At 40.3% G+C, this 17,723-nt stretch overlaps 9 protein-coding genes across 9 annotated transcripts; all 9 read left to right on the top strand.

The window, feature by feature from the left end:
- Window positions 1-83: 83 nt before the first annotated feature.
- On the top strand, window positions 84-1,049 carry RCE1 (CAAX prenyl protease; the record flags this gene model as incomplete). Its single annotated transcript, XM_453145.1, has 1 exon — window positions 84-1,049. The coding sequence occupies one exon, from the start codon at window positions 84-86 to the stop codon at window positions 1,047-1,049; it is 966 nt and encodes a 321-aa protein (XP_453145.1).
- Window positions 1,050-1,666: 617 nt separating this feature from the next.
- On the top strand, window positions 1,667-4,501 carry KLLA0_D01683g (uncharacterized protein; the record flags this gene model as incomplete). The annotated part of the gene is made up of 1 exon (XM_453144.1): window positions 1,667-4,501. One exon carries the CDS (start codon window positions 1,667-1,669, stop codon window positions 4,499-4,501), a length of 2,835 nt encoding a protein of 944 aa, XP_453144.1.
- Window positions 4,502-4,824: 323 nt separating this feature from the next.
- Window positions 4,825-5,163, top strand: KLLA0_D01661g (uncharacterized protein; the record flags this gene model as incomplete). Its single annotated transcript, XM_453143.1, has 1 exon — window positions 4,825-5,163. One exon carries the CDS (start codon window positions 4,825-4,827, stop codon window positions 5,161-5,163), a length of 339 nt encoding a protein of 112 aa, XP_453143.1.
- A 703-nt stretch (window positions 5,164-5,866) lies between these two features.
- Window positions 5,867-7,012, top strand: SCS7 (fatty acid alpha-hydroxylase; the record flags this gene model as incomplete). The annotated part of the gene is made up of 1 exon (XM_453142.1): window positions 5,867-7,012. The coding sequence occupies one exon, from the start codon at window positions 5,867-5,869 to the stop codon at window positions 7,010-7,012; it is 1,146 nt and encodes a 381-aa protein (XP_453142.1).
- Window positions 7,013-7,727: 715 nt separating this feature from the next.
- Window positions 7,728-9,416, top strand: TAF8 (Taf8p; the record flags this gene model as incomplete). The annotated part of the gene is made up of 1 exon (XM_453141.1): window positions 7,728-9,416. The coding sequence occupies one exon, from the start codon at window positions 7,728-7,730 to the stop codon at window positions 9,414-9,416; it is 1,689 nt and encodes a 562-aa protein (XP_453141.1).
- A 321-nt stretch (window positions 9,417-9,737) lies between these two features.
- On the top strand, window positions 9,738-11,897 carry FCP1 (protein serine/threonine phosphatase; the record flags this gene model as incomplete). The annotated part of the gene is made up of 1 exon (XM_453140.1): window positions 9,738-11,897. The coding sequence occupies one exon, from the start codon at window positions 9,738-9,740 to the stop codon at window positions 11,895-11,897; it is 2,160 nt and encodes a 719-aa protein (XP_453140.1).
- Window positions 11,898-12,349: 452 nt separating this feature from the next.
- On the top strand, window positions 12,350-14,173 carry PRM15 (phosphoribomutase PRM15; the record flags this gene model as incomplete). Its single annotated transcript, XM_453139.1, has 1 exon — window positions 12,350-14,173. One exon carries the CDS (start codon window positions 12,350-12,352, stop codon window positions 14,171-14,173), a length of 1,824 nt encoding a protein of 607 aa, XP_453139.1.
- Window positions 14,174-14,395: 222 nt separating this feature from the next.
- On the top strand, window positions 14,396-15,391 carry SAM4 (S-adenosylmethionine-homocysteine S-methyltransferase SAM4; the record flags this gene model as incomplete). The annotated part of the gene is made up of 1 exon (XM_453138.1): window positions 14,396-15,391. The coding sequence occupies one exon, from the start codon at window positions 14,396-14,398 to the stop codon at window positions 15,389-15,391; it is 996 nt and encodes a 331-aa protein (XP_453138.1).
- A 461-nt stretch (window positions 15,392-15,852) lies between these two features.
- Window positions 15,853-17,358, top strand: VAN1 (Van1p; the record flags this gene model as incomplete). The annotated part of the gene is made up of 1 exon (XM_453137.1): window positions 15,853-17,358. The coding sequence occupies one exon, from the start codon at window positions 15,853-15,855 to the stop codon at window positions 17,356-17,358; it is 1,506 nt and encodes a 501-aa protein (XP_453137.1).
- Window positions 17,359-17,723: the final 365 nt, after the last annotated feature.

Raw genomic sequence — 17,723 nt, 5'->3', positions numbered from 1 at the left:
TAGCAAGAAATCGAATCCTTCAAACATAATACATACTATCTGTTTCGTCAGCCGGCATAGGAAAGAAGAATAAGGCCACACCAATGTTTTCAAGACCAGCTGATGTAGTGGCGGTGTATATATCACTTTCATACGTGGTTGCGGTACACACTGTATCCAGAGATGTTAATGAATTCAAGATCAGGAGAGATGACCCTAAGGTAATAAAAGCAAGGATGAAAGCTGTCATTGCCTTATCCGCGTTCCACTTGACCACCATCCCACTACTTCTCAAATACATGAACGGGGATTCAATCCAGAACACCTTGTTACGCTTTGGTTTACTTCCAGGGTTCCTTAACGAAACCGAAACCGGCCTGCCAAGTTGGGTCCCCTTCAATTATTTCAAAGATTCATCTCGTCACTTGTCGCTTGCAATAGTGTTATATTCCACTCCGTTATTAGATTCACTGCTACATTACTGTTTCCTGCCGGATAAGAGTTACAAAGATATCATAAGTGATATTTGCTGCGAATTTTCTACTATTTGGGGGCTCAGAGACTATATCTTCGGTCCTATAACTGAAGAATTATTTTACACATCGATGATGTTGGTGGCTTACTTGAGACTTGGTGATTCATCTCAGTATGACGCGAATTATTTGACATTAATCGTCCCTAACCTGTTTGGGATAGCACATGTACACCATGCGTTTGAACAATACTCTCTAGGGATCATGAACCTTGCCAATATCATCTTCATCACTTTATTGCAAATGTCCTACACCTGGCTCTTTGGATCCTTTACCAACTACCTATTCCTCAATAGCTCAGGAAACCTATGGTCCTGCATCTTGATTCATACCTTCTGTAACTACATGGGATTACCTCAGGGAAACACTTTTTCGAAGGCATACGCATTGGTGCCAATAGAAAAGAGATCCAATTTGGGGACCTTATTCTCTTCTGTTTGGAGGCTCCTATATTTGCCATTGTTGGTCATTAGCATTGTTCTATTCAAGAATAATTTGACTTCCTTAACTGCAGGCACATATGAACCCATTGTATAATACGTAGTAACTAACCATCACCTCATATCTAGACAAGTCTAAGTCTGTCAAGATCAGACCTCTGTGTGGCAAGGAACAGATCAACAACATCACGTGATATATAACGAAGTCACTAGCGTCAATCGCTTTTGAAAAAATTAAACTTGTAAACAAAATGGGATGTAGAAACAGATAAGAAACAAAATTGAAATCCCATATTCTAGCCTTTCATTTCGCGTTTGAAGCTTTACAATCAGACGAATAACTTCTGTTGATCCAAGTGCAATACATAAAGATAGTGAAGTTAGAAAGAAAAGACTACAAGATCTTTCTTTAACAGTCCTGAGTAAGGGTTAATATAGATTCATTTCAGTGCTGTTACTAGACATCAATTTTAAGACGATTGCTCTAATTTGATAGTGAAATATAAAGGGCTGTTTCTACTGCTCAACATATTATATTGATCTGAAAAGTTTTCCAACTTTTGGCGTGCTGATTGAGAGCATTTATCGATATTAGGTATCATAATCTAGTGACTGAGTAGAGGGTTTTGGAAACTAGGTGAAATAATAGATTATTTTGTCGCCAGTGCTTTTTCGTTGCTGAAGAGCGGATTGAGCATAAGTGTGAAATACTCAATGCCGATGTCAAAGAGAGACAAACGGAAATCGGAGGTGCTGATAGCTGCGCAATCGTTAGACCAAGAGGTTAAGCATGTGAAGAACCTGAAACGCCTTTCAATAGGATCCATGGATCTACTAATGGATCCTGAATTGGAATACCGTGTATCATCACGACAAGGAACAGGAACAGCAACGGATCAAGATACAGGAACGCCCTACATCGCTACCTCGTCGATAAAAACTGAAACTACTAAATCAGAACAAGGGGAACAAGAGTATGGAAATGATGATAATCAGGAAACACAATTGTCTCATTCAAGTTTGAGTGAGGATGATACTACCACTGCTGGGGCAGCAGTTGAAGAAGAGGATGATAGTTATTCTTTTACAGATGATAGCATGGACGTTACAAATGCCGAGTACTTGGATAAAGACGCTCAGGCAAATATGATAAATAATAATTATCGGCATGAGCCACTTCCAAGGAGGAGAGTACTCAGCGGATCCATCTCTAGATCCATTTCTGGTACGTCATCAACAAGTGATGGGAATGATGAATCAAAACATAACGAATCATTGGGACAGAATTTATTATGGGTAAGGGCAGACCAACATCCTAATGTTAAACCTGAGAATTATTTAGAACTGGTTCAAAATACACTAGAGAATATGAACCTGGGGGGTCGTTCCCCGACAGCCAATGAGACTCAAGCTCAATCGTTGTCTGGTCTGAAGACGTTAAGAAAAAGATCCATGCAATCTGGAAATTCGCTAGCAAGACGACCATCGCGACTACGGACATCATATACTGAACTTTCAGAAGATGATGAAGACAAGGGAATGACAGATCAACCGCTAGCTGCTGCTGCACCTACAATGTCATCCAGACGTACAGTATCATTAAAGGACATCACAGAGGAATTGACAAAGCTTTCTAATCAGGCGGGACTAACAGATACAGATGCAGTCACTCTCGCACGAACACTCTGGGTAGCAGATGAATCAACGACAGACTCCACCGGGCAGGGTCTTTCAAATAACTTAGCTGATGAAGAGGAGGAGTTTGCATCTACTATGTTTACCAAGAGTGGGTTTACTGTACCTGCTAGACACTCATTAAGGAGGAGTAAATTCAACACTTACAGAATCCAATCTTCATCGTCAAAAGAAGAAAGGATAATTGAGACCAGGTCCCCTTCAGGTAGTAACAATTCACCTAATTCTATCATCGGACTGTACAACGACGAACCATTCAACGAAAAGAAACCAATAGTGCAAGAATTCTTTTCTACTCTGCCCGCAAGTGATGATTTTGAAAGCGAGTCTTCCACCGAAGATGCCGAATCGAGTGCAGATTTTAGCAACGAAGTTTCAAGTGAGCTGGAAACCACCGATAAACAAAGAATTAACGAGACTTCTAAAAGTTGGAGGTGGTCTCAAAGTCCCACGACGTCCAATGATTATCAACAAGCTCAATATGTACCGAAGGAAAATATTGCTCCACTCAAAATCAACCATTCAAGAAATCGTCATAATATTGCTGCTACTAATTCTGAGCGAAATACTAGTGAAACTAGTATCAACACTACAGGTAGCGCTGCTACCGTTGTTACTCAAACAAGCATTGATACTTCATCCAAAGAAACCAGCAACACTCAGGAAATAAAACCAGAAAAAAGAAGATCTGCTTCTATGAATCTAGACCATGATACAACGTCGATCGAGGTAAATGACAAGAAGCTGAAAAAGGGTAACCACGGTCAAAATAAGTTCATGAAATTCTTCAAGAAGAGGTCTTCTTCTGCTTCATCCGGGGGTAAGATATTTAAAGAATCCACTACAGAAAACTTGCCATCTATGCCTATAGAAAGGGAGCTAAAGAAAAAACAATCTGGCAGCGGTCTTTCCAATAAATTCTGGATAAGCCCCAAGAAGCAGAGTAAGTCCGAATCAGGTAAAGAGGAGCAACTGAAACATAAGGATAGAATCAAGTTTGAGTACGAAAAGGAAAAAAAACAGAAAGAGAAACGCACAAAGAAAAAGCCATCACTTCAGCCTGCGGTGACTGTCGTCAAAAGCAATAGGCAAGTTTCAGGTGAATTAGGCACTGTGAACTACTACGCTGATGATAAAACGAAAGGCAACACCCATAATCAACAGAGCTCTTCATCTTTTTCGAAATCTAATTCTAATAGAACAAGCGATTATGAGGAAGATGACGTTGAAGTAACGGAGTTTTCGGTCCACGAAGATTCTTTCACCAGTGTCCATTCGAACAGTAGTGTCAATACGTTCAAAGATGCGATCTTGCAGACAGACCACAGCCAAGATTCACCATATTCAGGGACATCTTCCACTTCATCCCCATCTTCCCCTGCGTCACCTCCTGCACCTATGCAAATCCCTAGTGCTTCTACACCACCACCACCAACACAACAACAAGAGCAAGAGCAAGCTCAGGGAACACTTGAAAACCAGTATCCTTTGCCACCCCGTAAACTGACATTTGCAGATGTTTTGAAACCAGATAGACCAAATTCCCCAATGAAGTTTACGGACTCTGCCTTTGGGTTCCCACTACCACCGTTAACAATTTCCACAGTCATCATGTTCGACCACAGACTCCCAATCCACGTCGAGCGGGCCATTTATAGGCTCTCACATCTCAAGCTAAGCGATCCTAAACGCGTACTGCGACAACAGGTCCTTTTATCGAACTTCATGTATGCTTACTTGAACCTCGTAAACCATTCTTTGTATCTGCAACAAATAGAAGAAGAACACATGGGAAACAATGGAAGCATGAATATGGGTAACAGTAACGCGTTGATAGACATCCCTGATATGTAGTACCATGCAGAGCTTGGGCTCTAGGCCAGTCTTACATATCACGTGACAGAAAATATTCGAGGATCCAAGTGATTTTTTCTTTCTTTTATTGCAACAATTGAAATTTCACATTTAACCATATCGAGATTGAAAGAGCTTTGTAAAAGAGAGCCAAGAACGGTGATATTTCTTTCTACTTTAGCGAGGTTACGTGAGAAACACAGTACTTCAGACATTTGTCCTTAAAATATCTCGAAAAGTGTTCGAGAATAGGCGCATTTACGGTAACTTTCGATATACCCTTTTCATTGATCTCCCTTCTTCACTTAAAAGCAGTCCAAAGCATGTCCGCAACAGAGAACGTCTATAGAATGCTTATACTCCTGGAGGAGCCAATATCCGAATCGGCTGGCGATACTAAGAAGAAGCAGAACGCCACACACGAATTTGTGGACGAACTCCCTCTACCGATTCAGGTCGATGAGATGGATCTTTTAAATTCATGGTTTGACAAGTTTGACGAGAAGATCTGTATTCCCAATGAGGGACACATCAAGTACGAGATTAGTAGCGATGGTCTCATCGTTCTGATTTTAGATAAGAGCATAGAACATATTGTTCAGGAAGTCACATCGTTCGTAGAGCAAAATGTCCCTGAGAGTGAGAAAGAGCAAGATGAATGAAGCTGCACATTGCAGGAAGAAAAGCCAAGACGAAACAGGACTCCATCTAATGAACAGCCAACCTTCCTTTCTCAATTCAGTACACTTCAATTCACACTTTTTCTGCCTCTTTCCTTCGAGTTACACACAATGTTTATCCCTCGTTTGTCATGATTCTTGTTTGAGCCTCGTTCCTCATCTCATCGCATCGCGTGATCCAAATAAAACTCCTTGCCACGAAAATAAACTCGTCACTAATAGCATCTCCTAAGTTACTACATAACTTCATTATAAATAGGTATAAACAATCCACGCGACTCAGACAACTGTTTACCGGTTCGTACCATAGTTTGCTTACCGTTAATTTCCTTTTATTGCTTTCTTTACTTCGTACCATCGTTCTAACGGCTTTAAGTTTAAAGTTTGAAAAGTTTCTTAGCAGTTTCCAAATACTCCACCAGGTAGTTCAGAACTAAAAAGTCACTTTTGAAGGTATAAATTCCTGGTCCTACACCAAGTCTAAGTTTTTGGGTCCTTCAACACTCATCAATATCCATCACAACCTAGTATTGGATAGCTATTTGTTTTCCGCTAAATTCTGAACAAGCTCCTCTAGGTATTTTCCTGATATTACATCAGTAGGATCAAATCGAACAATCGGGTAAATATCACTCGTTAATAAAATAGCTTTACTTTGGTTGAACTTATCAGTTGATACGTTACCATGTCATCCTCCAGAATATTACCGCTTTATTCCAAGACAGACTTGGAGAAACATAACGATAAGAATGATTGTTGGGTGTCTTTGTACCAAAGAAAGATTTATAACGTGACTGAGTTCCTAGATGAACACCCAGGTGGTGCTGAGTATATTTTGGATTATGCTGGAACTGACATCACTGACGTTATGAAAGATGTGTTAACGCATGAACACAGTGAATCCGCTTATGAGATTATGGATGAATCCTATTTGGTCGGTTATTTGGCGACCGAAGAAGAGGAAAAGAAATTGTTGACAAACAAAGACCATGTCGTCGAAGTTAACTTGAAGGGGAACAACGAATTTGACTCTACCGTTTTCGTCAAAGAACTTCCTACTGAGGATAAGCTAAGTATTGCTACTGACTATCAGAATGATTATAAGAAGCACAAATTTTTGGATTTAAACAAACCACTATTATGGCAAGTGCTTTTCGGTAAATTTACAAAAGATTTTTACCTAGATCAAGTACACAGACCTAGGCACTACGGTAAGGGGTCAGCTCCACTATTTGGAAACTTTTTAGAGCCCCTTTCCAAGACGCCTTGGTGGATGGTTCCGGTCGTCTGGTTACCAGTCGTCACATATCATATTTATACTGCATTGATGAACATGAACCAGGCCTTTGCTATCTTCTTATTTGCCGTCGGTGTATTCGTGTGGACTTTAATCGAGTACGGATTGCACAGATTTTTGTTCCATCTGGATGACCGTCTTCCAGAGAAGCAATGGGCGTTTACCTTGCATTTCTTGTTGCATGGTGTTCATCATTATTTACCAATGGACAGATTCAGATTGGTTATGCCTCCTACTTTGTTCGTTGTGCTTTGTACACCATTCTACAAACTAGTGTTTGCACTACTACCATACTACTGGGCTTGTGCTGGATTCGCTGGTGGTATGCTAGGTTATGTGTGCTACGATTTGACACATTACTTCTTGCACCATTCACAATTACCACCTTACATGCGTAAATTGAAGAAATACCATTTGGAGCATCATTACAAGAATTACGAGTTAGGTTTTGGTGTCACCTCTTGGTTCTGGGATAAAGTGTTCGGTACTTATCTTGGTGAAAACGCTCCATTATCCAACATGAAGTATGATTGAATTAAATAATTCACTATACGTGCCCACACAACCCTTCTATCATTGTTATTCACACTATTATTATTTTTAAACTCATTTTAACGACGATAGGAACTCTTCCTCTCCCAGTCTACACATTTTTCAGCATTAACGCTCTTGTTTCTTTCTCTCTCCTTCCTTCTCTCTGTAACAAAACCCGAGAGAGTTTGATGGATACCACAAACGTCAGCGATATATGTCCACCTGAGGATATATTTCCACCAGATCTTCCATTTCAATTCCAAAACCAGTGATCCATCTCTTTTGATTGTCTTTGCCAAGAACAGGTTCTATTCTTATGATATCGTTATTAGTATTAATATCTTTTTTTATCTTCTGTTTTAACTCCATATACATCCAATACATAAATTGATACAACTGCTTCAGCACAACTATTTTAAACATGTTCGCCGGGTTGTTTTCGTCCACCTCGTGTAACTTTATCTACTCTTGATGTTATTAACATCAGTTCACGCAAATCACGTGAAAATAATAACGGTATTACCCGAACGTTATGCCATTCGAAAACTCTGAATGAATGAGTTGAAGCATTGAAGTTATTGCGAGAGACGTCTCCAAACGCTTAGCTCTTAAGGGTTAAAGCAATCAATCAGTTTCATCCTATGGGTATGAAACTGACCGAATAGTAAAGCACTCATACAATATTAAAGTACTAGTTGGCTCTTTGAGACTGAATATGACGACTTCTGAGGATAAAGATAAAAACGATGCCAAGATAGAGACTGACCAGAGACGTGTGCGACTAGATAAGTTACCTAATCTAAATGAGGTACCTCATGCCAATCCGATGGAACGCTTGTTTGCACAGGCCGTACTATTGCAATTGAAGACACTTAATAAGAATGTGGTTATATCTCAATTGGCGTTTGACGATCTTTGTTATGTTTCATTATTACAGTTAGATGATTTATTGCAAAGTCTGAAGAAGATAACTCAAGTACAGCGAAGGACAAAGATCTCCAAGCTTGATTTGAACCTCTACTTTAAAGGTATTGGTATGGATCTGAAAGATTTGAATGGGCAAGTGGAAATATCGAATTTTGTACATGGGAAATTCAAGGACGAGGCTAATGCCTTGAACGAAACTGTGCTAAAGGTTAAACAGCAGTTCATGAAAGAATTGGAAGAAAAAGAGCTTTTGAGTTCTAAACATTCAGAGTTCTTCGTGCAAGATGTTGATATATTAAATTTGTTACCTTCGAGCAACAAATCTAACAAATATGTGCCCAGTTGGTTGCCAGAACTACCGCCTGATCATACGTACAAATTTACCTCGTTGTACAAGAGACCCATTACAGATGAGAGGCTGATGAAGAAGAAGTTACTAGAAGAAGGAAGGCTTTCGGAAAAGGCATTGTTGAATATGCTTAGTCAAGTTGTCAATCAGGACCCACTGGTAGCGCTAAATAAAGATAGCGACCAGTCTGCCAACAATGCTGCCCTTTCTGAACATATTAAAGAAAGTCAGTTAGAAACCGATTTAATCTTTGACCCTCATAAAACCATACCTACAGATAAAGAATGGGGTACAACAACGGTCCTTCATGGCATCGAGTCATTCAATCTTTCGCCAGTGAAGAATTTCAATGTGTTAGAATACTGTAAGAAGAGAGATGCAATAGTAAAACGAAGGGCTGAAAGGGCAGAAAACCAAGTATCGAATAAGAGACGTAACCCATTCATACGAGGTGCCATGATCTGTTCACCCTACGGTCAAGGGAGTACCAAATCGAGGAAGTCAGTTGAAAATCAATTGAAAACAATGCTAAGGCGTAGTTACTTGGGGCTGATAGATTCCATACCGAGAGTCAAAGAAGTACGAGAAAGAGCGAGAAAAGAGGCAGAAGAAAGAGAGAGACTTTTACAAGAACAAAGGAGAATAGAAAAGGAGAAGAAAATGGCCGAACAAGAGATTCTTGATCTTAATAACCTACAAACTGATCCCCTATTGCATGGCTGGGACAAAGACAGCGAAGATGATGACGAAAACGACGACGAAAAATTTCTGACGCAGGGACCGCCAGAGGTACAAGCAATAACAGATACTAACATTTCAACTCTGGGGGAGTTGGCTTCTGAGCTGTTGCACGGACCAGATGAAGAAAAACCGATGGAAAGCACAGAGACTTTTGAAGATGTACTTCCGTCAATTACCCCCGCTAATTCGACTCCTTTACTTTCAGAAGTCGCATCGGGATCCGCATCAGGTCTGACGCCGAAAGATATATCGGAAGATGCACCAGAAGCAGGATCAGAAGAAGCTAAATCAGAATTAGCCCTTCATACATCACCGGGAGTTGCCACAGACGAGTTGCTAGAAAATCAATCACAAGATCACGATTCTAACGTGAATGATTTATTCTGATATATTTTGACTTTCATTATAAGTAGTCATATTAGCTAATGAATCAAAACTATGTACATCATAATTCGTATAGTCAGTAACGTTTGTATTCTCCTAATGCTAATCAATGTAACACCACTCATACACGCGATGCAAGAATACTTCATGCTGTGTATGTTCTGTTTACTTCTCTCTTCATATCTGTTTATCCATTATCGATCGAATTTGAATTTAAATAACAAACATTTCTGTTAAATAAAAGCCAACGTGAAGACATAACAATGAATTTCGGAGTTGCAAGAAAGGGAACGGGCTGTCAAGCGGGATTCCAAGCGCGGTAAGATGTCACTCGAAACTAATGTGAAGGTGACCAGTGACCTACCATATCCCATCACTGTTGCGCAGTTGTACGTAAAACCGGGTGATCACGTTGAAAAAGGCCAACGATTATTTGCTTACGAGTATTGGGATTTCCAGGACGTTCTGGTGAAGTATGAGGAGAAGACTAAGAAGCAGCGGGTGGATCGGGTGGCTACTTTTGACTCCCCTGTCTCTGGAACTGTAAAAGAGTGGCATTGTTCTGTAAAGGATGAGTTTGCCAGTGCGAATCACGAAGTTATCACGATCAGACAGGATTGCAACCACGATATAACGTACGGCGGGCTATGTGTTCAGTGTGGGAACACGGTAGATGAAGAGGACAACAGCAAAAACTTGACAATATCTCATGTCAACACAAATATCAAGGTTTCTGAGCAACAAGCAGAGACGCTCGAGAGATCTTCTTTAACTAGACTAAGGGAAGAAAAGAAACTTGTTCTCGTTGTTGATTTGGATCAAACGGTGATACATTGTGGGGTGGACCCTACCATCGGTGAATGGATGAGGGACCCAAAGAACCCCAATTATAAGGCTTTGCAAGATGTCAAAAGTTTTACTCTCGAGGATGAACCAATTATCCCCTCATTCTATTTTGGACCGAAACCTCCAGCTAGAAAATCATGGTACTACGTTAAGTTGAGACCAGGATTAAAAGAATTCTTTGAAGCAGTATCCCCTCATTTTGAGATGCATATATACACTATGGCTACCAGATCTTACGCGCACGAGATCGCGAAGATCATCGACCCCACTGGTGAGTTGTTCGGTGATAGGATTCTATCCCGTGATGAGAATGGTTCATTAACAACCAAATCATTGGAGAGATTATTCCCCATGGACCAGTCGATGGTTGTTGTTATAGACGATAGAGGTGATGTGTGGAATTGGTTTGAAAATTTAATCAAAGTCGTTCCATATAGTTTCTTTGTTGGTATCGGAGATATCAATTCGAACTTTTTGCCAAGACAGCAAAATTCTGTGTTACACCTTGGCAGACACCATAGGCGGAAACAAGAAGAAGAGAAGCTAATTTCAGACATCATTGATAATGAGAAAAAGTTAAAGGAAAAGATCGATGAAGAAGTTAAGAGACAAGAAGAGATTATAAGTCACATTGGAGATGATAACACGAGAAAGGAAGGTGGTCCACCCAATAAGGAAGACATCTCCAAAAAACTTGAGCATAGCGCATCATTAGAAGTACAACAACAGAATCGTCCGCTTGCTGAACTACAAAAGCATTTACATAACCAGACTTTACTTATTGATGATGACGATGAATTGCCACACTTGTCCCAAATCTTGCTGCGAGTTCATAAAGAATATTTCAATCAATATACAGAAGCTCCTAAGAATCCTCCTGATATCAAGTACCTATTACCACAGATGAAATATAAAGTATTTCAAGGTTGTCACTTCGTATTTTCTGGCCTAATACCACTAGAAACAGACGTTAGAAAGGCGGATATAGTACTTTGGACAGATATGTTTGGGGCTACGACATCATCAGATATTAACTACAAAACTACACACATCATCACTACGACATCGAGAACATTCAAAGCACGTCTTGCCAAATCGTTCAATCCTGATATCAAGATTGTTCATCCAGATTGGCTCTTTGAATGTTTGGTCCAATGGGAAAGAGTTAAGGAATCACCGTACGAGTTACTCATTCAAGACCCTGTCGATGAGGACAAAGTAAAAGAGTTCAAGGAGAAGTTGGACAAGAAAATATCAAATCCTTCATCCAGTGTCAATCCATTCGAAGATGGAAATGAGGACGAAGAGGTTCTTGGAGATGAGTTCCATCTTCTAGCAGGCAATGACTCCTGGTTAGACAATGACGATGATGAAATGGACGAGCTTCTCAATGATGAGGACGATGATGCTCAAAATGATGAAGAAAACGAAGGGGATGAGGAAACGGATGAGGACGAGCGTCCTTCAGTCAAAAGGCGTAAGACTCAATTAGATGACACAAAAGACTTTAATCATTCTGAAATCCCAGAAACCGACGGGCAGGCAGAGAATCATGGCGTAGACCAATCATCTTCTGAACCTGACGAAGATCTAGAGGACGATCTAGAAGCCGAGCTCTTACTCGAACTAGAAGGGTAATCTAACCATGCTGTAACAATAAAACCACACACACCTCCTATATTCCAAATCTAAATTCTCCTGTGAAAGCAAGAAAAATTGAACTGAGACTTAGAAATGTAGTACTAGAGCGGTAACCAAACCATTCCGTCTCAATACGAGATCCGATCGATACCTGAGTATATTTACCTAGTTATATATAGATACACTTGTAATAAAATGAACACGTTTCTTTCGTTGTGCGTCAATTCGTTCAAACTCTACACGTGACTGGGGCCATTGTCATTTCTTGCAGCAAAGCAGGCACAATAAAATCCACAGTACCTTTAAGATTGCAGCACACGAACGTGACATCCTTTGGCAAACATGTTAAAGACAGCTCCGTCAATTGAAGTCTCATCGACATTGAATATTGTTAGGATTAGAACTCGTATAAGTTCTTAATATCCAATAAAGCACAATTGCATTGAATAATGTCAGAAACTGAAGTAATCGAGAGCCTTCCTTCGGACCTGCAAGGAAAAGTACGGAATTGGTTGAAGTATGACAAAGTCGAAGAGACACGTAATGAGATACTTCAACTCTGTTTGAAGGGCGACATCACGGAGTTGCATAAAAGATTGGATACTATGATTGCATTTGGAACCGCTGGTCTTAGAGGTCGCATGGAGGCGGGCTTCAATAGGATGAACGCCTTAACTGTGAAACAAGCATCACAAGGGTTGGCTAAATATATTAAGAAGCAGTTCCCGGAGAATTTAACCGTTGTAGTTGGGCACGATCACAGACACAACTCTAGACTGTTTGGCAAGGTTACAGTAGATACTTTTCTACAATTGGGATTCAAAGTGTTCCATTTGAACCATGAGAATGAGAAGTCTTTAGTCCATACTCCATTGGTTCCATTCACCGTCAATGCAACCGGTGCATCCGTTGGAATCATGATTACTGCGAGTCATAATCCGAAAATGGATAACGGATACAAAGTGTACTATACGAATGGATGTCAGATCATACCTCCACATGACAAGCTTATTGCCGAATCCATCATTCATAACTTAGAACCATTTAGTTCACCTCAAACTGGTACCATCATCGATTGCAAGGAAAAAATGACCAAGAAATATATCGATGCGATTGGTTCTACATTGATTGATGGTGCTGTTAATAAGAAAACCAACGAACCGTGGTTCGTTTATACTCCGATGCATGGAGTAGGTTTTGAGATTTTTGAAAGTATCAGTAAACAACTTTTATCCCTTGAAGAAGGTAAAGATTACTTAGTAGTAGAAGAGCAGAAGTATCCAGATGCTGATTTCCCCACGGTGTCTTTCCCTAACCCAGAAGAAAAAGGTGCTTTGGATCTAGCCGTTGAATATGGAAGGAAGAACGATACTGTCGACCTAATTATAGCCAATGATCCAGATGCCGATAGGTTTAGTGTCGCAGTAAGGGACAACGATCAAAATACAACTACAGCTTGGAGACAATTGACCGGAAACGAGATTGGATTCTTGTTTGCATACTATGAATGGGAAAGGTACAAGCATAGTCCTATCGACGAACCGCTTGCGATGTTGAACTCAACTGTTTCTTCACAGATGATCAAGCGTATGGCTGAAATAGAAGGGTTCCATTACGAGGATACGCTAACTGGGTTCAAATGGCTTGGAAATCGCGCACTTGAGCTAGAACAAGAGGGATACTATACGCCATTCGCATACGAGGAAGCTATAGGGTACATGTTTTCATCTGTGGTTCACGACAAAGACGGAATCAGCGCTGCCATCGTCTTTCTTCAAGCCTATTCGAAGTGGCGTGCGAGTGGTCAGACTGTGCTGGATATTTTGGCCACAGCATCACTTAAGTACGGCCACTTTAAAGAGTTTAACGGGTATTATATCGTCCCCGATCTCGCTATAACGAAGCAGGTATTCGATGCCATCAGATCTATCGAGTCCCCATACCCTAAGAAACTCGGGTCCTCATTCGAAATCATCAAATTCAGAGACTTAACCAATGGGTATCAATCTGACACTCCCGATCACATCCCTGAACTAGCATCAGACCCGTCTTCACAGATGATCACCTGCGAAATGCTATTAGTCGAGCAGCCAACGAGTAGAGTCAGATTCACAATTAGAGGTTCAGGAACTGAACCGAAATTGAAAGTATACATTGAAGCACGTACAAATACAGAACCGAATTCGATAGCCTTAGCGAAGTTCACATGGGATGTGCTAAGACAAGAATGGTTTAAACCAGAACTCACTGGACTCCTCACACCATTCCAATGAGCATCTGTTATCATTATTTGAAAAGTGACCACGTGACCACATAGAGGAAAAGAAACTGAAAAAAGTTTTCGCCTTACGAATGAGACGATGAGAAGGGTAAGAATTGATGAATCATTTAGTCACCAGATAGTACTTTCAAACCAATTTTTACAGCCTGTGTTGTAGAGGATTGGTGCACTACAGTGACAAACCAGGTGTACTGTCAGTGCGTGTGTTATTATTATGAGAGTTCCTATCAAGAAGTACTTTGAAGAGAACCCAGATGTCGTTTTAGTTATGGATGGTGGTCAAGGGACCGAATTGGAAAATCGGGGAATCAACGTTGCGAACCCGGTATGGTCTACGGTGCCGTTTATTAATGAGTCGTTTTGGTCTAGCGATGCTTCGAAGGATCGTATTATTGTAAAACAAATGTTTGAGGATTTCATTGAAGCTGGTGCAGATATATTGATGACTATTACATATCAGACCAGTTTTAAATCGGTGAGTGAGAACACTCCAATAAGGACCCTAGAAGAGTATAACGGGTTATTGGACCGTATAGTTTCCTTCTCAAGAAGCTGCATTGGCGAAGACAGGTACTTGATTGGTTGTATTGGTGCTTGGGGTGCACACGTCTGTTCAGAGTTCACTGGTGATTACGGTCCTCATCCAGATCAAATCGATTACTTTGAATACTTCAGGCCCCAATTAGGAAACTTTGTACAATCTAAGGATATTGACATCATTGGATTCGAGACCATACCTAATATCCACGAATTGCGTGCTATTTTGTCCTGGGATGAGACAGTATTGTCAAAACCATTTTACATTGGGCTATCTGTTCATGAGTATGGTGTCTTAAGAGACGGTACCTCAATGCAACAGATTGCGGATTTGATTTCTTCCCTCGGCGATAAATTGAACTCAAACTTGATGTTCATTGGAATCAACTGCTGCGCTTTCAACCAATCGCACATGATCCTAGAATCTTTGCATAACTCCTGTCCAAACATGCCACTAATCGTATACCCAAACAGTGGTGAAATTTACGACACTGTCAAGAAGATTTGGCTCAAAAACGAAAATCAGTTATGTACTTGGGATGACGTGGTAAAATCTTACATCGAAAATGGTGCACGTATCATCGGTGGGTGTTGCAGAACCACTGTCGACGACATAAAAGAAGTTCGCTTGGCCGTGAATAAATATGCCAAACAAACTACCTCCTCATTATAACATAGCATTTGATTTCTCAGAGAAGTCCCTTTCCCTCGTCTATAAAATCATTTTTCTTAACTTTATAATAATTACATATTAACCACTATAATCTGTACGATAACAGCAACAGTCAGTCAGTGGCGGTACACTTTCCCATATTCCACTCCTCTCCCTTCCGTTTCTAAAATTCATTTCCTTGTGGGCTTGGCTTTGATCAATATTGGAAAAAATCCAAATATTGAAAAGATCAACATCAACCGAAAGAAACTAGAATAAGCATAAGTTTGAGTTCAATTGATGTTATATCTCAGTAATAATAATAGAATATCAGGCAACCGTTCAGCTAATTTGAATACAGTGCAGTGAGCCCAGGTATATCAGCCCAAGATCAGGTATCCGAGTCTGTTTTATCATCAAATACTCTATTTTTTCTTGTTTCAACAGATAAATTATCTCTACTGAATTGAGTTGTGTCCAGCATGGTCGTATTTGTCAAGGATAAAAGGCTGGAGCTTCCCATGCACCATGATTCAAAGCAAAAGGGTAATCATTTCCGTCCAAAGAGTGGATTTGGTTTATTTTTTGCCAAAATTAATGGGTTAAGATATGCAAAGAGCAGGATTGTATTTCTATTTGCACTTGTCCTGGTAAGTACATTCTTACTGCTGTCGAAGCTAGTTGGAGGAAATGTCAACTTAATGCAGTATATCCCTACTTCTCTAGACGAACAAGAATATTACGATTATGATTTCAAAGGGTTGGACATTGATACTATAAAGAAATATGATGAAGGTGTATCCCACTATATAATATCGAAAGGTGGTATGGAAGCACTTTCTTCAGAAGATAAGGAGGCCTTTGAGAGGGAAGCAGATATGCTATTAGCGTCTACCACCGACCTCTATGATTTGAGTCAGTATAACGGTGCGAGCAATGGGGCTGCGAATAGAGATCACGTCTTGTTATGCGTTCCGTTAAGAGATGCAGCGTCATTATTGCCGATGTTGTTCAAAAACTTGATGAACTTGACTTATCCACATGAATTGATAGATATTGCATTTTTGGTTAGTGACTGTACTGATAATGGTCGTACTATGAGCTCACTACTCGATTTCTCAAAGGAATTACAAAATGGTACTTTGTCAAAGACTTTGCAGGATTTCGAGGCTGATAAGGATAAGGGAAACTCAGCAGAGCAATTGTATTTAAAGTATATGGGAAAAGACTACTTGAAAATGGTGAAAAACGCCTTCAATCCTCCTTTCCATGACGATTACGATAAGCCTTTCCGCTCCATCCAAATCTTTGAGAAGGATTTCGGTCAACAGATAGGCCAAGGGTTCAGCGATAGACATGCAGTAAAAGTGCAAGGTGTCAGAAGGAAACTTATGGGCCGTGCTAGAAACTGGTTAACTGCAAATGCCTTGAAACCATATCATTCGTGGGTTTATTGGAGAGACGTCGATGTTGAGCTCTGTCCTGGTACTGTGATCGAAGATTTAATGAAGCATGATTACGACGTGATCGTACCAAACGTTTGGAGACCCCTACCAACTTTCCTCGGTGGTGCACAGGCATACGACTTGAATTCATGGGTCGAATCCAATGAGGCAATAAAATTGGCTAAGACTTTAGATGAAGACGACGTTATTGTGGAAGGGTATGCGGAGTATCCAACTTGGAGAGTTCATTTAGGTTACCTCAGAAAAGACAATGGTAATCCTGATGATCTTCTTGATTTGGATGGTGTTGGTGGTGTTTCAATTTTGGCAAGAGCTCAACTATTCCGTAAAGGGATACATTTCCCTGCTTTTACGTTCGAGAACCATGCGGAGACAGAGGCTTTTGGTAAGATGGCGAAGAAAATGGGATTCAAGGTCGGTGGGTTGATGCACTATACACTATGGCACATTTATGAACCAAGTGATGATGACCTGAGAGAAATTGCTAAACTTGAAAGGGAAAGCAGGCGAAACCAACGCTGATCGAGCCTTTATGTCATTCTGCCTACTTAGAATCCTTTCATTTCATTTTATTTCATTAACTGCTTTGTATGGAAGATCAAAGTATCTTTTTGCACTTACAGCTCTGTAAAATATTCACTCCTACAAGATCAACAACTGATAGAGAAGCGCTTCACTTGGTTTTGGAATTAGGCTGCTTTCCTACCTTTCCTTGACTCCTGCTAGAATTGTTAATAAAAAATGATGAACCAGGCAGTAATGTTGCTTACATTCAGTCAAACAAACACACAGCTGTAAGTAACGGAAGGTAAAAGACGATTATATAATAATAAGGCCACCGGACTGATATGAGACCTATTCACCTATGTTGAAAATTCTTAAAATGA

The sequence above is a fragment of the Kluyveromyces lactis genome (assembly GCF_000002515.2).
Source record: "Kluyveromyces lactis strain NRRL Y-1140 chromosome D complete sequence".
Taxonomy (NCBI): Eukaryota; Fungi; Ascomycota; class Saccharomycetes; order Saccharomycetales; family Saccharomycetaceae; genus Kluyveromyces; species Kluyveromyces lactis.
This window is presented reverse-complemented; position numbering and strand designations above follow the sequence as displayed.